Source organism: Marmota flaviventris, chromosome 3 (assembly GCF_047511675.1).
Source record: "Marmota flaviventris isolate mMarFla1 chromosome 3, mMarFla1.hap1, whole genome shotgun sequence".
In the NCBI taxonomy this organism is placed as follows: Eukaryota; Metazoa; Chordata; class Mammalia; order Rodentia; family Sciuridae; genus Marmota; species Marmota flaviventris.
The window spans coordinates 124,496,888-124,518,271 of NC_092500.1; the positions used below are offsets into that span (position 1 = coordinate 124,496,888).

Consider the following 21,384-nt stretch of genomic DNA (forward strand, 5'->3'; position numbering starts at 1 on the left):
GTTAACGTTCCTTTGTGGGCCTCTGCTGGAAGGAAGCAGTCTCCTCAGGGGTGCTGTGGGCTGCTTCCCCCACCACTCAGGCACTGCAGCCTCCTCCCACCCCTCCTCATCCTGTGCCCACTTGGCCTGCTCTTGCTGCTCATGAAAAGCCTGGGCACTGGCCATGCAGGTGGCTGCCAGGCATGGACACAGCCTTGGCTCTGGGGCCTCAAGAAGGGAGGGCCCTCCCAGAAAGGCTGGAGTCGGGGTGCAGCACTGCATGCTCCCTGCCTTTTAAGCAAAGGTTATCATTGGGCTAGCTAAACTTAGCCACAGGCTTTTAGCTAGAAGGGCAGGGGGCTGGTCTCAGATTTCGCTGGCCTAGCAAAGCCACCCTGGATCCCCCTGCCCTGCACCAGCTGATGAGCCGCGCCCATCCCACCCCACCCCCTTCCAGTCCTCATTCCTTCCAGCCTCACACAGTTCACAAACCTGGCCCTGTCCAGGATCTCTACCCTTCTAAGAGAAAAATGGATTCCTATCATTCCCTCCCGTTTGTGGGAAGGGGCTAGGCACCTGTCCTACCACGTGCCTGAGACCCCTTCTCCCACACACCCCTACCTCTCTGGACTCACCCTGCCCCCAACATCCGCAGGGGCAGCCAGTGGAGGGAGTTCCTGCCTCCCTGGCCGGCCAGCACGTACTAAGATAGGGGAGGGACTTCCGCCCTCACGTTCTGCTCTTCTGCCCTGGGCTGCTGTGGGTGAAAGGAGCACTGTCTCCTAGTGTGGGTGGCGCAGCCCTCAGGTTCCCAGGAGCAGCTCTGTGGGAGGTCTCTGAGTCTCCTCCAGCCCTGCCCCAGTGATGCTGTCCTCCCCCTGGGGCCCCAACCCAGGCCTGGTGAGAGAAGCTGGTGCAGACAGAGACTGGTTTGTCTGCCCCAATTATCAGGTTTCCAGGCTGCCAGGGCCTCAGGACGTAGTGACCTTCTGTGCAGGAACCTCCCCCTCATCCTCCTCCCTCTCCAGGCCCCTACTGCCTTGTCTCCAGCCCAGGCCCCCAATCCAGAGAGGCCGCGAGCCAAGAGATGGGGAGGGGGAAGTGGAGCCTAGGAAGCCCCCACCCCCACCCCACAGGAGGCGCCCGCGCCCCTCCAGGGCCTTGTTTTCAGCTGTTCCTGTATCATTACCAAAGAGCCTAGAGAAGAAGATCCTCAACTTTCCCGCCTCACAGCCTTTGAAAGAATGAGAAAGGGACAGCCGCGAGCACTCCCGAGCTCCGGCTTTAATTCCCCTCCCTACCAGTTCCCAAAGTCCTCCCGTTTCGACTGTGCCGCAGCTTTAACATCCCTGACTCCTAGATATCCTCCGCGAGCACTAGAGCCCGCGTCCTCAAGTCCACTGTCATCTACATACCCTCAGTCCCATCCTGAGAATCAATCACAGGTCACCTCCCGAACGGGTCAATCTCAGTCCCTTCCCCCTCTCTGTCCGGAGCCCATACGTTTGGTGCGTGCATGTTTCAAGAACGGGGCGGGCCGATAAAAAAAAAAGGGGGGGGGGGAAGAGGCCCGGCTACTCTTGGTTTTACGGGCGCACGTAGCTCAGGCCTCAGCGCCCTTGGGCAGCGACTGGGCCAGCGGGCGGGGGGCGGGGCTCGCGTCACCAGCTCCCACCCCCCACTCCCGTTCCTATAAAGGGGGACTGCAACCTCCGCCGGCGCTCTCTGCTCCTCCCCGTTCGACAGGCAGCCACTTCTTCTCGTCTCGTGCAGTGCCAGGTGAAAACGAAAAGCAGCTACTAGCGGCTTGGGATGATCAGAACCCGGGAGAGGGAGTGTGTGCGGTCCAGGGTTTTAGCGGCTTTGATGTGGGGCGGAACCGAGCTGGGTCGGGTGGGGCCTCCGCATTGCAGGGGCAGGAGGACGTGAGGAGGCGCGATGTGGACATGGAGGCCCTGGGGGGAGGGGAGGGAGGGTCAGCGGCCCAGAACCTGGCGCCGCGTGGACTGCGCTGATGCTTTCCTTTCTTCCCCTCGCAGTCGCATCTCTGAGACACGATGGTGAAGGTCGGAGTGAACGGGTAAGTTAGAGGCTGGGCTAGGGTGGGGCCCCGGGCTGCAGCCGCCCCCACAGAAATTGCATCTGCAAGTCTGGCCGAGGCCAGGGGCTTTGAAATCGCGTGGCGAGGTGGGTGGGTAGCGCCCTCACCCCAAGGAGAGCTCAAGGTCAGCGCGCAGACCGAGTGTAGGCTCGGGCAGGGGCTCCTGTCCCCAGCTTGTAGCTGGGGAACCTTTACCTTTCCTTCCACCACCTCGGGCAAATGGGAGGCTTTCCTGTTCTCACTCGGGACCCATCCCCTAATCCCCTGGCTGGGGCTGCTTTTCTTTCCTTTCGCGCCCTGTGGGTCACGTGTCGGGGAAGAGCCCCTCCCCCCACGTCCTTCTCCCTCCCGCCTGCCACCCTGGGATGCTAGCTGCAAGGCTTGCGCATCATCAGTTTTACTTGTGGCCACCGGCCCGCCATGTTGCAACGGGGAAGGAAATGAATGAACCACCGTTAGGAAACCTTCCTTGGCTACTCTGTCCGCCCTTGCCTGTGACTAACCTCTCACTCCTCCCTTAGTAGGGTGGAGTCTCCTTTATCCGGTAAACCAGGTGATGCAAGGCTTTCCCCCTTTCTTGGCTCTCAAAAAGAACGGAGCCTCACAACGCAGCCCTCAAGCATCAAGCCAAATTTCTTCTCAGGCCTGATGCTGCTTCTAGACAATTCTCTGATGAATCAAAGAAGTGGGTTCATGGCGACCCTGTTGTCCTCCCTACCCCAGAGGTGTGGTAGCTATGGCTTAGTGCCACACTGGGGGAGCTGAGTCACCGTGGTTAGAAAAGAAAATTTACACCACAAAATGGCTCCCATAGCAGCAGCCCCTTCCCTTGCACTGGCTCAGCGCTCATTCTCACCACCTTTTTTGCTCTGGCAGCCTAGCTGCTACCCTAACCCTAAAGGCCACTATAAAGGTCACTGGGGGGTATTAGGTGTCTGTGAGTCTTGAGAATCCTGTCCTTCTTCCCATTCCATCTTCCAGAAACTAGATCTCCCCACTCCACCCTGATCTGAAGTTAAATATAGCTGCCTGACCTTTCTGTAGGTAGGAGCCTGGGCTTCTGCTCTCCTCCACCCCCTTCCACTACCCACACATCTGTTGCTCCCACTGCTGATTTTAGCTACGAAGGGCAGGTAGTTTAGCAAATTAGAGACTTGGGATTAGAGTGCTGAAGACCAACTGGTTTTCTCCATATCTTTACCTTAACCTCGCCCTTTTGTAGGAGGGACTTGGAGAAGGGGTGGACTTATACCCTGTCCAGTTAGATGCTATCTGACCTTTACTCTTGCCCTTTGAGCTTGGTGATGCTGAGTATACAAGTCTTTTCTGCACAGAGGGTGTAGCCTGAATCCAGGCCAGGCAGAAATAAGCCTTCCCAGGGAATGGGAAGCCGGAATGATAAATACCATGTGCCAAGCTTGTGCCCATGCTGTGGGTGGCATTGTCCTACATTAGTACTTCTTAAAGGATTTGAGATGACTGGGGGGTGGGCAAGTCTTCAAGCCTAGTTATCTCCTGGGCAGGAAAGGAGCCTTCACTTTATGACCATGTTGGAAAACCAGATCAGCCTGGCAGACTTGCTCAAGGAAGATAAAATTAGACCTCTTAGTATTTGGGGGGATGGGGGATGGAATTATGTACAGTTGGCTGCTCATGTCTGAGGGTTCCACATCAACCAACTTGATGGAAAAGAACGCAGGGGAAATAATTAGATAAAAGTTCCAAAGAACAAAACTTGAAATTCCTGTCTACTGAGTACTATACTGAATCCACATAAATGAAATTATGTGTAGGTATTGTTTAGGTATTAAAAGTTAACCTAGGGGTGATTTAAAGTATGTAGGAGGATTGCAGATTATATGCAAATACTGCATCATTCTATGTAAAGGATTTGAGCATCCACAGATCTTGATATGGGGGGAGGATCCTTTTCCAGAATCAATTCCCCATACATACCTACGGATAACTATTTTTTCTGGAAGAGGATGAATCAGCATATCTATTCCCTATCCACAATAATTCCCTACTCATACTTTCTTGCTTCTCACCTCAGATTTGGCCGTATTGGGCGCCTGGTCACCAGGGCTGCTTTCAACTCTGGCAAAGTGGATATTGTCGCTATCAATGACCCCTTCATTGACCTCAACTACATGGTGGGTGCTGCCCTTGCAGGTGGTGGGAGGAGCAGCGTACTTAAGGCAACTGTATTAATGCCCTCAACTTGTTCCCCAGGTCTACATGTTCCAGTACGATTCTACCCATGGTAAATTCCATGGCACAGTCAAGGCTGAGAACGGGAAGCTTGTTATCAATGGAAAGTCCATCTCCATCTTCCAGGAGTAAGTGTGGAAGACAAAACGAGATTATATTTTGTTTCCTTGCCTATTTTGCACAGAGCAGGATCAGGGGATTTTGCTTTGGGGAGGTAACTAGGATAGAGTACCTACCTCAGGTACATGGTACATCACATGCCTGAACTTCGTCCTATTACCTCTCTCCTAGGCGAGATCCCGCCAACATCAAATGGGGTGATGCTGGTGCTGAATATGTTGTGGAGTCCACTGGTGTCTTCACTACCATGGAGAAAGCCGGGGTAAGTGGATAGAAGGCTAAATAGGAGGAGAGTTGACCCTGAATTTGTAGCTAGAAGCAAGAGGGAATCCGACTTAACCAGGAAAAAAAAAAAAAAAAGAACATACATTTGTAACCAACCCCTTCGATTATAGGCTCATTTGAAGGGTGGTGCCAAAAGGGTCATCATTTCTGCACCTTCTGCTGATGCCCCCATGTTTGTGATGGGCGTGAACCATGAGAAGTATGACAACTCCCTCAAGATTGTCAGGTAAGGACAGCAGAGGGCATTGGGGAAATGGCAGGCAGTGCTGAGAGTAAGGCTGTGTGCATGCCTTCCCTGACTTTTCCTCTCTTCCCAGCAATGCCTCCTGTACCACCAACTGCTTAGCCCCCCTGGCCAAGGTCATCCATGACAACTTTGGCATTGTGGAAGGACTCATGGTATGTAGATGGTGGGAAATGAGACCTGAGCTGATTAATTCTCACCCAGGGCTGGATCGCTGGATCCTTCTCCATACTTAGTTCCTGCTCCAGGACTAGGGGTTTTAAGGGACTGGCTCAAATCTATCCCTCAATCCCTCCCAAGGGGGAGGAAGGAGGCTGAGTGAGGGCTGGTGTGATGGATACTCGGAGGGGCCTCATCAGCACTTCCATTTTTCCAGACCACAGTCCATGCCATCACTGCTACTCAGAAGACTGTGGATGGCCCCTCTGGGAAACTGTGGCGTGATGGCCGTGGGGCTGCCCAGAATATCATCCCTGCATCCACTGGTGCTGCCAAGGCTGTGGGCAAGGTCATCCCTGAACTGAATGGGTAAGGCTTTGCTGTACCTGGGGGAATAGAGGGGAGGGGGTCAGGAGCACCTGGAGCTGACAGTGCTTCCCCCTGTCTACAGGAAGCTCACTGGCATGGCTTTCCGTGTGCCCACTCCCAATGTGTCAGTTGTGGATCTGACCTGCCGCCTGGAGAAAGCTGTATGTTTGGGTTGGAAACGTGGTGGACTGAGATTTTGTCTGGTAAAACAGTGATTTTGGAAAATGAACATCCATCTTATTTTTACCTCATTAGGCCAAATACGATGACATCAAGAAGGTGGTGAAGCAGGCATCAGAGGGCCCCCTCAAGGGCATCTTGGGCTACACGGAGGACCAGGTACTGGTCTGATAGGACGGGGAATTGCCCTATTAAACAGAGGTGGATTCCCATACTTAACTCTCTTCCTTCCCCAGGTTGTCTCCTGCGACTTTAATAGTGATACCCACTCTTCCACTTTTGATGCTGGAGCCGGCATTGCCCTCAACGACCACTTTGTTAAGCTCATTTCCTGGTATGTAACCTGGGTGAGGGGAACAGACCTGGTGGCTGGCTCAGAAATATGGCTCTTAACAACTTATTCACCTTCTAGGTATGATAATGAATTTGGCTACAGCAACAGGGTGGTGGACCTTATGGTCCACATGGCCTCCAAGGAGTAAGAGCCCCTGGACCACCTGCCCCAGCAAGAACACAGGAAGAGAGAGGCCCTCAGCTGCTGGGGAGTCCCTGCCCCTAACTCAGTCCCTCAACTCACTGAGAATCTCCCCCCTTCCCAATTTCCATCCTAGATCCCCTGAAGAAGGGGAGGGGCTTAGGGAGCCTTATTGTCACATACCATCAATAAAGTTCACTGCACCCAGCCACCTGTCTGTTCTGTGGTCAAGGGAATGAGAAGATGGGAATGTGTGGAGTGGGACCTGACCTTTATCCTTTGGGTTGGTGGGGGTGGGGAAGTGCCTGAGATTGAACTCAAGCACACATTCAACCACTGAGCCATATTCCCAGCCCTGTTTTGTATTTTATTTAGAAATTGAATTGCTTAGCGGCCTCACTTTTCCTGAGGCTGGCTTTGAACTCCCAATCCTCCTATCTTAGCCCTCAGGGTCATTGCAATTACAGGTGCCAGCTATCCTTACTATTACATATATATGCCTTCCTCATTTACATTTTCCCTCTGGGTGCTACATGAAGCAAACTGAATATTGAAAGGCCCTTCACCTGCTACCTTTGTCAGAAAGTTATTTTTACTTTTCTTTTTTTGGTGGTGCTGGGGATTGAACTTGGCCTTACCCATGCTAGGCACCCCCAGCCCTCAGTTATTCTTTCAGGTACCCTTAGGAAAGGTAATATTGATGTCAGGACTTTGGAGTTGTGTATATGAGCCTGACTGGTTGACAGGCTTGTGAAGTATGTAGTAGGCTGCATGGAGACTCCCGCATGCAATTCTAGTTCTTCCACTCATACCTTCATGTGTGAATAACTACAATATGAGGCTATGATTGCATCCTGCAGCTTAGGTCTTTAAATTAGGTAAAACTAAACATGATTAAAATGTCAGTAAAACAAGGTTTTACCTCTTCTAGCTTCTAATAGGTAGTAGCACAGGCTGGGAGCTGGTGAACTAGCTCTGCCACTTGGAGGCTCTATTTGGGCAAGTTACTTGTAACTTCTGTACATCATTTTGTGAAATGGAGATGAAAAAACAATACAGAACTCAGATTCTATAGTTAAAGGGCTTGAATCGGTGACACAAAAGTGTTCAATAAATATTCTCCACTTTGATTATTATTAAAGACTCCATTCAAATGCCAGCACAGCCTCTGAGGTATTCAGAATTGAATCTCTCCACTTCTCAAGCTTTTCCAAGGCAGACATATCAGCCTGTTGGTTTTGGTGAATGAGACAAGGAAGAGCCACATCTTCAGCCAACACTTGAAACAGACCCTGAATGCAGGCACATAGACAGAGCTGCTTCACTTCTTTTTTTTTTTTTTTTCCTGTCACTCAGCAGAGACCAGGAGATAAGAGCTATCTTCCTTCAGGGTAATTCACCCAGTCCAGGGCATAAAGGCCCCTTTAATGCACGGTGCCTCCCTCTGTGAGGGAAGGTTACAGTCACATACACTACAGTTGGCAGGTGGACAGCCATGAGAACATGGACAGCAGGACAGCATACCTATCCAGTACCACCTCCCTCTATCCATACCAGGAAGGGAAGTCCTGTCCAACTGCATGTGTTATACAATCCTTTAGGGAACTTCTAGCTGAATCCACTTCATACCAGTGCCTGGGCCAGTTAGCACCAGTACAAAATCAAAGACAGTGGGCTCTAGATCCCAGAGTTGGAGGTCCCACATTCACATTCCTTACACAATAGAAAAGGTGAAAGGCCATGAGCACTCTTGGCCTTTTAAAGATGGGGAAGTAGCAGACACCACGCATGAAGGCAGGAGAGCCCCATTTGCAGTGGGAGCTGCCCAGGAAGGGCAGGGCCAAGCCTAGCCACCGACATCCCAGAACTCTAGGGAGGCCAAGAACCAAGGGAGGAAGCCCAAGAGAGGAGCAACACAGGCCCCAGGGCCAGGTTTGGTGTGGTAGTACAAATGGTTTTCCCCTCCATGAACCCCCAGCTTTGGGCCTCGTTGAGCTTCTGGCAGGATGGGGCACAGGGGAGCCAAGATGGAGGTGGTCCCTATCTCATGGAGCTATCAGATGAGACATCGCGATCGGAGTCCTCAGTCTCGCTTGGCGGTGGCGGCGGGTCGCTAAGCGGGACCGCAGTGAAAGCAGGAGACTTTCTAGAAGAAAACGCCAGTTGTTATCTTGGGGCAAACAGAAGGCCTGATGGGGCTGGCATGCCTCTTCCCAGGGACTTATCCTTTAGCAGGTAGGAGAAACACTTTGGTGAGGGCAGGGGACCATTGGGTTAAGGATGGAGTCAGGGCGAGGGATGCGGGGAGGAGAGAAAGAATCCTCTCCCACACTGCCCTGATGGGGGAAATGGTCCCTGCTTTTTATCTTACGGGCTCTGAGAGTTTCAGCAGTCAGAAATGTCTGAAGTCACAGCATAAGAGATGTCACCTGAGATATATATGTATGCATATAATTCAAACCTTAAAAAAAATAAGAGATGCCAACTGAGTATACTAACCTTAGGTACCCCGCTTTATGTATATATGTAATTTGTTTTGTTTTTGTTGTGCTGAGAATTCAACCCAAAGTCTCATGCATGCTGGGCAAGTGTTCTACTAAGCCACATCCCTAGCCCTGTAATTTGTTTGACATTTTTGTTTTTGTTTTTTTGAGACAGTGTCTTACTATGTTACCCAAACTGTCCTCAAACTCCTAGGTTCAAGCAATCTTCTACCTCAGTCTCTGGAGTCACTGGGACTACAGATAAACACCAGTGCACCCAGATTATTTGTAGAATTTTTATGGTTTGTAAAATTTACTCTTTTGTAAGGCATAACTTATACAGACAGGGTCAATCAAATGCACAAATCGTGGCTTTGACCTTAGATAAAAATCTGCCACCCCACATCCCTCTGTGTTCTTTGCTAGTTTTTAAGCTGTGTCTAACCAATAAAACCCCTAGAGGTGATGGTACTGAAGGGAGGAAGAAAAAGCTGTCCATCTGGGTCAGACATACCAGGAGACTCGCAAAAGACAGCCCCACATCAAAAGTAACCAGATACTGGGCTGCAATTGTAGATCAGTGGTAGAGCACTTGCCTAGCATATGTGAGACACTGGGTTTGATAATCAACACCACATAAAAATAAATAAATAAAGGTATTTAAAAAAAAAAAAAAAAAAGTAGGTACTACCCAAGGGTATTTAGGGCCTGCTGGTCAGAAGGCTCTGCTCCCCCACTCCTTTCCTGCATCACCCTGGAAGGCAGGTACTCAGAAGAGCAGGCAGGCCCTACACTCCAAGCAGGCCCTTACCGGTCTCCAGACTGGGTGATGAGACGGCGGCAGGTCTCCATCTGCACATCCAGGCCCCGCTTCATGCTGCACATCTCCATGTACTCATGCAGGTGCCGGTTCATGTCGTTCTTTGCTGTGGCCAACTCCAGCTGTGATGGGGCAGGACAGGGCCACCAGAGTTAGCAGGCCCAGGGCTCCCTTGATCAGGAGGCTAACATGCCAAGAGCACCAGCTGGACCAGGGATCCAGGAAGCCATGGTTGAAGGCTCAGATTTAAAAAGAAATCAGATGGGGCTGTAGCTGTAGCGCAGTGGCAGAGCGCTTGCCTGGCATACATGAGGCACTGGGTTCAATCCTCAGCACCACATAAAAACAAATAAAATAAAGGCATTCTTCCATCTACAACTACAAAAAAAAATTTTTTTAAAGACAGAGAATGATTCAATCACTTTTAAAAAATTAAAAATCAGATGGAGACAGAAAGCACCAAACTATACAATAGTTTCCTCAGAACTTTTTTCTTTTTTTTTTTCCCCCCATGGTGCAGGAGATGGAACCCAGGGCCTCACACACAAATGCTAGGCAAGTGCTCTTATCACCAAACAGTACTCCATCCACCCCCACCAAACAATCCTTTTCTCAGGAATCTCTGCTTACAGAAAAACACAAGGGTATCTGTTGTAGGCCTACATTCTTCTTTTTTTTTTTTTAATTTTTAGTTGTTGATGAACTTTATTTTATTCATTTGTTTATATGCAGTGCTGAGAATCAAACCCAGTGCCTCACACATGTGAAGCAAGCACTCTACCACTGAGCCACAACCTCAGCCAGGCCTCCATGCTTTTAAAAGATAGACATGAGCAAAGAGAAAAGGAATGTCAACATGGGCAGGAATGGAGATCAACATTCTAAACTGCTTGGGGCAGCCACCTGTAAATGCCCTTGTTCCCTCCCTGGGGTTCCCACAGGGCTCAGCTCATCCCACATTTCCTGTGTGATGCTGGCTCTAGCCAACCTCCCTTACTAACTTGTAGCTCCTTTGAGGGCTTTCAAGGGTCTTACTCATGTCTGTGTGTCCAGCACTCCCTCAATGAGAATTAATCAACTCAGTGAAGTATCTGTAAGATTCACAACAAATAGGAGGAAAACCTGACTGTGCTATTTATTCAAAGAGTCTCAATTCTCTTACCATTTTCTCCTCCTTACTTTATTTCTCGCTTATAAGTCATTTCCAGACACTGAAAAGAAAGACTGCCACACTGAATGTCCTACCAATTATAAGATATAACCTGACTTCAGAATCATTCTATGTGGGAAAATGAGAGGCTTGGAATCAAGGGAAGATGGTCTTCTTCCCAGAACTCAAATCTGCAGACAGAATCTGACTGTGAGGCAGAGTGAGAGGTGGGGCCAAGCAGAGAAGGATCTGGGCCAGAGACAATCTGGCTGCCTTTGTTTGGGGTACAAAGGCCAGGGGGCCAGAAGGGGACAAGAATCAAACTTCTTGGAGGTGACTGGCTTGACTGTTGGAGAGCAAAGAGAAAGAGAAGGAAAGGGCCCGTGAAGAATGTGATTTGCACAGAGCAGAAGCCACCCATACTAATCTGAGTTGGATGAAAAGAGGATGAGAACTGGAAGAAAGGAGGAAATGGGTCATAGGGCCAGACAAAAGGGACAGCAGAGAGTGCCATCTGGGGTGAGATGGTGGCTGGTGGATTGGAAGCCCTAGTGAGGATGGCATGAAAGGCACAGTACCAAGAGGAGCAAGATGTACTAACTATTCCACCTAGGAGGAAAACATGATGCTGAAACTCTCCTTCAGATCAGCTGCCACCTCTACCCAGCCCTTCCTCCTCAGGAAGCCGAGGCAGAGGCTAAAATCCAACACAGGAAAGGGAGGGAAGAAGGAAGGGAAGGGAACAAGGAAGAAGGAGGTGAAACAAAAATATTCTACCAAAATACAAGTCTAGTACTGCTAGAAGTAGTCTCTACATTTTTGTATGTCCCTCGACAACTAAAAATAATAAATAAATAAATAAATATCAATCTCCAGAATAGGTGTGGGTGACCAGAGGCAGGGTGGTAGGGGTGGTAAGGATGAGACAGGTGGAGAAAGCCAGAGGGTACAGAAGAAAAAACTCCCTCCCACCTACCATCCTGGGCCCTGGCTTTACCATCAAATAATGAAACTGGCCCTGAGATCAAAGGTTGCAAAGATAAAGGCACTTCAGAAGCTCTAGGTGGATCACCAGGGGCAACATTGCAACCAAAGCCACCAAGTCAGCTTCCCCAGACTTGCCCCTCCTGTCCTTCTGCTGTAAGATGACTCAGGAACAGCTTAAAAGGCATGCTTCTCTTGAGGATATTCTTTTCTTTCTTACTAGGTCATATTTTCAACTAGACACTTCTGGTTAAGGGTCCCGCCAAACAGATGGCAGCTGCAGATCACTGCAATAAGACCCCTGCCTGGGGGGCTGGGGATGTGGCTCAGACGGTAGTGTGCTCGCCTGGCATGCGCGGGGCGCTGGGTTCGATCCTCAACACCACATAAAAATAAAATAAAGATGTTGTGTCCACCGAAAACTAAAAAATAAATATTTAAAAAAATTAAAATTTAAAAAAAAAAAAAAAAGACCCCTGCCTGGTTGGATATGCTGAAGCCTATCATCCAAAAGAGGTAGGGAGAGAAGGAAGAAATAACAAGGCATACTCAGAAGAGTGGAGATCAGTTCTCCCCACCATGGCCTTAGCTAGTAGCAAAACTCTGGCTGTGACTTTCAAGCAGCATTTTTCTGCCTAGGCCAAAAACAAAAGCTGAAAAAAACATTTTTTTTACTTCAAGAATCAGGACTGTTTGATGTGTAGTGAGAGAATGAGGATGTAGGAAAAGAATTTCTCAACTTCCTTCTCAAAATGCAGGCAGAGTGAGCACAACAGGAATGACATGCCACAAGGACTTGAAGAGAGGTTGAGCTGGAAGTCTACCTGTCTTGCCTCACCGCAGTATCCAGGCAAGGGCCATTACACACTTAGACAGGATGCTCGTGGGAGTCCCATCCAATCATTCTTCTCTACAGAATGGCAACCTCCATCCTGTGGCACCACAATCCATCTTGAAACTTGGAATCTTACTTAAAGCACCAGCTTCAACAACCATCTCTACAGGGGTCCCCAGGGCTATGGAATGATGGAGGAGGAGGCAGAAGGGCCATCCCTGAGAGCTGCGGCATTGACAGTGCTGATGATAACCAAATCAAACAAAGGCCATTGTGGTGTCCTCACGACAGCAGATCCTGCCCTGAGTTCCATGTGTGGATTAACTGCTTCATTTATTCTTCCAAACCACCCTGTGGGGGTGGGATTATTTGGATCCCCATTTGACAAGGAAAACAGGCTCAAAGAGAACAAGTATCTTGTTCAAAGTTGAGTGGTTAAAAAGTGATAGAGCCAAGGTTTGAACCCACATGTCCGCCTCCAGAGCATGAGATCTCAAGGACCCACCAGAGGTACCACAGCCAAGAGATAACAGAAAGTGAAGTCTCTGGACTCTAAGGCCCACATTGAGGGACCCCCCCACACACCTGCAGCCCTGCAAATCCCTGGAGCACAGGCCCTGCATGTCCTTACCTCTATCTGGTCAATGGTTTCCTGATATTCTTTTTCCCGGGTTTTAAACAAGGACTCAGTATCTTTAATCACCTTCTCCAGGCTGTCTTCCTGCTGCTGGAGGAAAAGGGGAAGCAAGGGGAGGCCAACCAGGTAAGGACGGGATGAAGAGCATTCCACAGGGTCAAGGCAGGGAGAGAGAGAAAGTCAGGTTAGAGGAAACTGGAAAGAGGAAAGAAAAGGATAAAGGAAGAGGGGAGACACAGGGAAAGGATGAAGGCCACAAAGGGAGTAGAGCGAGGAATGAGGAAAGGAAGAGGCAGGGCATCAGGCTGGAAAGGTACAGCTGAGGGGCCCTGAGGCTGGGAGGGGTGGTTACCTCTCCCTGGGCCTCTGCGGCTGCCATGGCATAGCCTGAGAAATCCTCCCACAGCAGCAGGGTCTCCTCAGTCTCCTCCCAAGTCAGGCTGTCACAGTCGTCCTCAAAATCATACTCCCTCCTAGAGACAGGGAACCCGTGTGTCAAGGGCAGTGGGGCCTTGTCCAGAAAAGGAGACTGTGGGGAGCTCCGGCCTCAGGATGGTTCTGGTGTGGGGGCAAGGATAAGGACAGGCCTGCAGGACTCACAGCTGGTTGAGCATGCGCTGCATCTCCTCGTTGATGCTGAGGGCTGTGCTTTCCTCCTCATCCCCATCGGGCTGGCGGGGCCCATCACTCTCCAACAGGGAGGTGTCCTCCTCGACAGCAGCCTTGCGCTCCCGCTTCCGCCCCCCCATGGATGGGACCTTAATGGGAGACAAGTGCAGAGACTACAGAGACGAGGCCGGGTGCATGAGGAGAAAGGGCAGGAGGGGGAGGCCAGGCAGCGGGCAGGGGGCGGGTCAGGAGGAGCAGCATGAACCAGCAGGAAAGGAAGGGTGGGGCAGACAGAGAGAAAAGACACAGTTACAATGACAGGAACAGAAACAGAGAGTCGCCAAGAGACAGGCAGACACACACAGATGGGGCAAGCCTGAAGACTGAGAAGGAAAAAGAAGAAATAGAGAAAATAGAGCAGTAAGATAAGGACAGAAATGGCTTGTTGTGAACACGTTGAGATGTGTCTAATGACTAAAGAGGAACTATTTTTTTTTTCTAAAAACTAAAAACTTCCTGATGAAATGACTCAAATAAAAAAAAAGTTTTGGTCTGGGGGTGGGGTATATGGGTGTAATCCCTAGTACTACAAAATAAACAAATAAAAATAAAGATTTAAGCTGCAAGGAGGATGAGGATTTAGTATTTACAAAGGAGAACTTGACTTGCATCCAGATCTAGAAGGCCAGTGGGAAAAAGGAGAGAAAGAAATGAAGTAAAGAGAAAAAGAGATTGAAAACGAGAAGAGCAAGGAAAACAGAAAGGGAAGAAGAAATCTGTGCTGAAAAGCCTATTGGGTCAAAATCAATGGCCAAAGGACCTGTGTGGTTCAGAGACTGGGACTGGGACATTAATAAACTTGCATGAAAGCAAACTAACCAGCTTCTTCTATGGAGAAAGCAAGAAAGAAGATGAAAGGAAGAGAGAGGAGAGAAGCAGACAGAGGAGAGAGAGAGGGAGGGGGAAGATGGCGTTAGAGACAGCTTCCAAAACCTCTCCTGAGGCTGTCCCTTGCCCCCCAGCTTAGTCCCACTGAGGGCCCTGGTACTAGGACAAGGCTCCCCAGGAAAGGGGCAGAGCCTGAGCTACAGGCCAGCCACAATGGAAGCTCCTTCATCTGCCCGCCCCATCCTACTGGCTGATGATAGCCTGGCTCCTCACCTGGAACATCTGAATCATGTCCTCACAGTTGCGCTGCTGAGCCACATCACACAGTTTGGCGGTGATGTCAATGCGGCGGCAGATGTCCATATCTACCTTCATGGCCTTTTCCTGGATTTTGGTGTCCAGCTCTGACAGGTTCTGTCCAGAGAACATAAAGAACAGTGAGGAGGTAGCAAGTACCCCTAGTGGCTTGGCAAAAGCCTCACCCTTCTCATCATACCTTGTCCATGAAGTTCTTAACCCCTGGGCAGAACATTCTTTTCCAGGGGGCCCCTCCTCATAGCATACACTGGGACCACCATGTGACTGGCTCTCTGGTCAAATGAGCTCTCTGAAGGGCATGGCCCAGAGTCTGGTACAGACAGGGATTCCCTGAAACCAATCATAGTCCTAACCCTCCTGGAACTTACATTACCAGAGGGAAAGGAGACCACTGGGAATTATAAGTAAAGAAGGTGCCAAGCATGGTGGCACACACCTGCAATCCCAGGAGGCCTAGGCAAGAGAACCACAAGTTTGACCGGCTGAGGATATAGCTCAGTGGTAGAGCACTTGCCAGGCATATACAGGGCCATGGGTTCAAATAAGTTTGAGGCCAGCCTGGGCAACTTAGCAAGACCCATCTCAAAATAAAAACAAAAAGGGCTAAGATGTAACTCAGTGGTAGAACACTTGAATAACATGTACAAGATCCTGGGTTCAATCATTAATACTGAAAAAATAAATAAAGAAATAAAGGGTGGAGTGGAGAAAGTACTGTAATAACAGCTATGCTCATTTAGCATTTAAGCATGTGCCAGATACTGTTCCAAATACACTGAAATCTTTATGATAATCCTGCAAAGCACACACCTTTATTTTCTCCATTCCACGGATGAGGCTATGGAGGCTGAGGAGGACTTGGAGGTAAAGGAACTGACTCACAGATATACCACTGGAAAGCTGTAGAGCCAGCATCAGAACCCAGACAAGCTGGCTCCAGAGGCTGTGCTCACACTTACTACCAACAAACTCCAGAAATGACCAGGCCATCCTGCCTCTCTGACAGGATGTAAGGCTTTTGTTCCTTCTTTGTATCTTTGTATCTAATTAGAGGGTATCAAGGCCTGGGAAAGCCAGAGGGACAGCAAAATGAGGGGAGGAATGGCAGACGGGGCAGCAACAGGCCAGTAAGGTCACCCTTCCTGGTTCCAGCTGCCTGAGTATCCCAGCAGGGCCCAAATGTGACAGGCTGAACTCACATTACTCATGAGCCCCTTGAAAACGACCAACTCAGCTTTCAACTGTTCCACCTTCATGGCTAGCTCCTCTTGGCAGGCATCAGCCTCTTGGGCTTCCTATGGAAGAGAGGAAACACTGAACATTAGTGTACTGCCAATAAGAGAAAAGGGTAAAGACAATAAGAAGGGACAAGGAAATGGCACCAGGTTGAGGGAAGCAGTAGCAGTTGGGTAGCCACCCTCACCTCCTGGAGCTCAGAAACTCGCTCCTGCAGCTGTATCCGCACTGTGTATTCCTCTTCCCACCTGACAGATATTGGGAAGAGACAGAAAACGTAGGTTCAGAGTCCCTCCTGCCCCTACAGTTCCCTCTCCCAGCCTCTCTGGCTCAGACCCCAGGTCTGGACCCCTACATGGGGATTTACAGGAATGTGTAGCCAGTCAGTTGGTGGCCAGCTGCAGCTGTCAGGCAGCTCCACATTTCCTTGGCAAGGACCAAGCTCACCAGCTGCCTTCCCAGAACCTCCAGGCCGCACACCAGAAACTATGGTTAAGAGTATCTGCCCCTGCTCTGACTCCTTGCAGGGCGATCCCCAGGGGGCCCCAGCTCCCCCAGCTGTCTGGCCAGCCTCATCACCCACCTCCTGCCCACACCAGACAACCAGGCCCACCCAGCCCTGTCTCCCACCTTCAGTGGCACAGATCCGGTCTCCTGCCTCCTGCCCGCACCAGAACAGAGCTCGTCTAGCCCGCTGCCCTGCCTCCTGTGGGACCATTTAACCCTGTGAAAGCATCTGCAGGACACAGGCTATATCAACAGAGCTGCTCAGGAGCCTGGTGGGAGACACTCAAGTTCTTCCCCCACCCAAAACCCCTGGAAGGAAGCCACAGAGAGATGACAGGGCTGGCCCTGAAGCTCAAAGTCCCCCAGTAGCACACAAGCAGTGGATGTGAGAAGTCAATGATTACCATACACCCAAACTTGTACCTCGGCAGTGGGGGGATGAAAGCCAGAAGTAGCACCTCCCATTACCCAGAAGTCAGAGGAAGACCATAAGGAGGGTGGAAGACACTCCTGGCCACAGGGCAGGGCATGAAGGCACTTCCCAGGACTACATGTCTTATTCCATCACAGAGACAGAAGTGGAATGGAGGCCAGTACTAGGATTTGGCCCTGTCAGTTCAAAACCCCACAGAATTGGTTGGAATAGCAACATATCTCAAATCCTGTTCATATAAACTCATTACTTCTTGACACGATCTGAAAAGCCTTCTTTTAGTCTGAGAAAGGTGGCAAACTGCACTGAGAAAAACCTCAACATAAGAAAGGAGGTAATGAGCTGGGGTTGTAGTTCAGTGGTAGAGAGCCTGCCTGGCACGTGTGAGGCACTGGGTTCAATTCTCAGGATCACATATAAATAAATAAAATAAAGGTCCATCATCAACTAAAAATATATTTAAAAAAAAAGAAAAAGAAAAAGAAGAAGAAGAAAAGAAGAAGGTGAGGAAGCAGCCAAGAGGACAGCAAGGACACTGAAATCCCAGAGAACTATTTCTGTAGTCAGGAGTGAGCCCTTCCTATCCCTTCCCTCCATCGTTTCTGCTTTCTTGCCCTCTCTGGTCCCGTGTCTCCTTGCTTGCCTGTGTTCCACATCATCGCCGCACTGCAGTATGCCTAATAATAACTCCTGCATCACCTCGGCTGCCCCTCCCAGTTGAGTTGGCAGAATAGGCAGTCAGCCTGGCCACCACCCTGCTGGTTCACCATGCAGCCCAGCTCCTGGCTTTCCTCGCTAGCCCCTCACATGTCCTTCTCCTTTTGCTTTGGCATTGAAGAGCCCTGATAACATCAGGCTATTTATTTTCTTATATAAGACCCTTATCTTTTCTGGATTCTTCATTTGCAACATGAAGGCATGGGAGATAGCACCCTTATGTGCCCGGCATCCATGAATCCCTAGAGAAAGCTAGCAAGATTTACAGGGACCAGCAACCCTGGACAGAATATATCAAGGAGGACAAAATGTACTGTTTGACAGTGAATCCAAAAAACTCAGGTGGAAACAAGTAAAGAAGTTAATTAAAGATGAAGATTAGGGGCTGGGGCTGCAGCTCAGTGGTGGAGCGTTTGCCTACCATGTGCGAGGCACTAAGTTCGATCCTTAGCACCACATAAAAATAAATAAATTAATAAACAAAAAAAGATGAAGATTAATGAAGTCTTAAAGGGTAAGAAGTCTGAAAAATGAATCATCTGGAAGCTTGCTAGGATTCTATTTGCTTTTGAGCCAGACTTTTTGACCTCCATTCAAATATCTTTTACAAGATTCTCTTACTGTGGGTAGGATCGGAGCAATTTTTGTGTATTCTGCATTTATCACATATTTCTCCTACAAATAGATTGTAGCCTTGATCTGAAGCAGGGGGCATTCCTGTATTGGAAAAACTGAGGCCCAGGAGAAAGATCAAATAAGGCAGGGAAACTGAAAAATAGAGCCCAGGAGGCCTTGGCTTCATCCCAGTTTAATACTAAAGCTATCCCCATGCCTTCTGCACTAAAGACAGGAGGTACAGTGTTGCTATAAAGAGACCAGAATGAGGGCAGGGGATCTGGGGTGGAAGAATGAGTACTGCCCATGTCACGTACCATACAATTCCAGCTATGAGGCCCTCTGCACAACAACACGCTGCAAAATGATGAGCTAATCAATCCCCAAGGAATAACTCTTTGCTGCCCTGGACAGCTGGACCAAGGACAAATACTTTTTCAGTTATATAAAAAAAAAAAAATACGCCCCTGAGAAGAGCAGTTGTTCTGTGGTTATGGATGTAATCCAGAACTGTCCATGTTCCACTGATGGGTGACTGTGTTAATTAACTCCTACAAGGGCAGGGGCAGGATGGTTCTGGGTGGCACCTGGATGATGGGTTTAGGACAACTGAAACCCCCAAGGACAATAATAACATGAACAACAACTAATGAAGCCAACATGAAGCAGGACAACCTCAGAAAGTCTGCTGATCTGTGATATGGTAGACTCCAGCAAGTTCCCAGTCCCTGAAAGTCAGCCCCAGACCCAATGGTAATTTCCCAGAACATTCAGCCACTCCTTACCCAGACCTAAACCATATGTCAATTCCTGCTACACTGGGCAACAAAGGTAGTCCCCCAACCTGCCCACAAGGAGCCCCAATAGCTCAGAAGGGAGTGGAGTCCCCAACCAAGGCCTCTTTCTGACCCTAGTATCTTTCTTCCTCAACCAAAGTACTGGCTCAGCCTATGCTCCTGTTGCATCAGCCTGGTTACCAACCATCTAAGGAATCCAACTAGTATACAGCCAACACTGTGCATCACCTCCCTTCCCCTCATCCCTGTGCTACCCTACTGGGGCAGGGTTCCTCTCAGAAAGCCAAATCGTCATCCTCAGAACACACTAGGCGTGCCCTGAGTTGTCTTACAGCTGTAGGGTGTGTCCATATTCTAACTTTTCCTTACTCAGTCCCTTTGCTTACTCTGCTCATACTTCCTTCACCAGAGTTCACCACCAGCCCTATGGCAACTACCAATCCCTTGCCCTAACCTTATGGAATTCCCTTTACTCTTCCTTTTCCCATTTTTTTTTTTTTTTTAACCTGCTCCAAGCAATGCCTTGGGGTCTTTGGAACCTTTTGTATGGAACCTGGTTTCCATGAACATTCCTTGGGGAAACCCTGGATAGTAACAGGATCACCAATGAAGGGTGCAGACCTTCCCTCAGTGAGCTTCTGCCCTTCCAATTTCACTTAAATTAACCTACCAATTTAAAGCTATATTCTTTGCCTCCTACTTTTGATCAGTGGGTGGAATTTATCTTCCAACTCAAGGACTGAAGATTGTAAGGCAATCAGACCCCACATGCAATACCCTCTCAAATGGTGTCCGTGTAGTATCTCAAAAACCTTTATAATTAACACAGTCATCTGAACCAACTGTAGCCTGCATGAGACAGGGAGATATGCCAGGAGAAAAATATGAATTTTCCAGTGTTCTGTTCCTAGTATGCTTCTTGTCACGAGTCTGACTTCTGCATTCTCTGTGGATTCTAGGCTCACTGAATCCAATTCCTTCCAAAGCTCCTCATTACAAGGCAATAAACTACTGTTATGCTATTCACAGTGATTCTTGGGCCTCCATTGCCCTGGTCTGGGAACCCATAATTCACATACCCCTTGTAAGTGTCATGACACTGAGCCCTATCCCCACCTTCCCGGTCCCTACCTCCTCTTGTACTCATCCCGCTCCCGCTTCACTTTGGCCAACACGTTGTAGAGTGCGCGGATCTCCGGGGTGATGGTGTCGATCTGGACGCCCACCCCATCAGGGTGCACCCACGACAGGCCAGGCCCTTGCACCAGCGTGGGCTCCAGTCCTGGCCCCAGCCGGCGGGCGTGCGAGAAGGACCAGATTGTGCCGGGCATGAAGCGGGCTGACGAGGAGAAGGCAGTGGAGGTGGAGGTGGAGGGCGACGAGTGGCAGGCCGAGGAGGGCGCGAGGGGACCGGCTGGTGAGCGCGCGGGCGAGCCCAGCACTCGCGCCGACGGGGGGCAGACCGCGGCCGGCCGGGCGCCCAGGGGCAGACCCAGGGGCCGGATGGGACTGATGAAGCCAGTTTGTACGGCCTGGTCGCGGCGAGCCAGGCCCCGACGGCCCTGCTTACCCTCCTCCAACGCCTGCTGCAGCTGCTTCTCCAGCAGCCGGTTCCGGCGCTCCAGCTCGTGCACCTTGGCCAGGAAACATCGGAACCGGAGGTTCAGGGTCTTGAGCACGTTGATGTTGGAGCCCAGGTCGTTGCGGAGTGCCATGGCGGCAGGGGGTGACGGGCCCGGGCCAGGGCCCGGCGGCGAGTAGGCTGAGGGGCCAGCGGGGGCAAGCGGCGCTGTGGGCAAGTCCCCTCCCCCGGTGAAGTGGTCACTTCCAAGGGGATCCCCCAGGGGCCCAGCCAGGCCCTGCTGCTCCTGCTGTAGGAGGAAGAGGTTGGGGCCGAATAACGGATTCATGGCTGCGCCTTCTGCTGGGAGATGGAAACCTGTGCAGGGGCTGGGATGGAGAGCGAGCGAGAAGAGCCAATGAAGCGCCTGCGGAACACAGGCGACCAATCAGACGGCACGGCAAGGGAGCAGAGGTCGAGGGGGCGGGCACAAAAGAAGCCAATGAATGCCTCACACTGGAAGATGAGCCCGAGGACCATTCCGGGTCTGAAGCTTGTGGACCAGCTCTTCCCTCACTGAAATTCAGGGAGGAGGTGCTTAGAGCTCAGGATAGTCAATATTTCCTGAGTTCTGGTGGCAGGAAGTACATCTTTCCTACAACCCTGTTGCT

The 21,384-nt window shown here is 50.2% G+C and overlaps 2 protein-coding genes across 7 annotated transcripts; one reads left to right on the forward strand and one right to left on the reverse strand.

Moving 5' to 3' along the window:
• Positions 1-1,680: 1,680 nt before the first annotated feature.
• Gapdh (glyceraldehyde-3-phosphate dehydrogenase) lies at positions 1,681-6,330 on the forward strand. Its single transcript, XM_027951181.2, has 12 exons — positions 1,681-1,758; positions 2,019-2,059; positions 4,134-4,233; positions 4,313-4,419; positions 4,583-4,673; positions 4,807-4,922; positions 5,014-5,095; positions 5,317-5,468; positions 5,551-5,629; positions 5,724-5,807; positions 5,885-5,982; positions 6,061-6,330. The coding sequence occupies exons 2-12, from the start codon at positions 2,037-2,039 to the stop codon at positions 6,128-6,130; spliced, it is 1,002 nt and encodes a 333-aa protein (XP_027806982.1). The 5' UTR covers positions 1,681-1,758; positions 2,019-2,036; the 3' UTR covers positions 6,131-6,330.
• A 1,118-nt stretch (positions 6,331-7,448) lies between these two features.
• Positions 7,449-21,097, reverse strand: Iffo1 (intermediate filament family orphan 1). 6 transcript variants are annotated; one of them, XM_071610343.1, is made up of 10 exons: positions 20,723-21,097; positions 20,284-20,491; positions 16,271-16,331; positions 16,047-16,142; positions 14,803-14,943; positions 13,633-13,790; positions 13,385-13,505; positions 13,027-13,122; positions 9,418-9,548; positions 7,449-8,269 (listed from the first exon to the last, which is right to left on the reverse strand). In XM_071610343.1, exons 1-10 carry the CDS (start codon positions 21,060-21,062, stop codon positions 8,164-8,166), a joined length of 1,458 nt encoding a protein of 485 aa, XP_071466444.1. In that variant the 5' UTR covers positions 21,063-21,097; the 3' UTR covers positions 7,449-8,163. The 6 variants fall into 6 exon arrangements, with proteins under 6 accessions (XP_071466444.1, XP_027806981.1, XP_027806978.1 ...); XM_027951180.2 differs by adding an exon at positions 14,521-14,529 and having other exon boundaries at positions 13,633-13,814; positions 20,284-21,097; XM_071610342.1 differs by adding an exon at positions 8,495-8,584 and having other exon boundaries at positions 8,185-8,269; positions 20,284-21,097.
• Between the last annotated feature and the right edge of the window lie 287 nt (positions 21,098-21,384).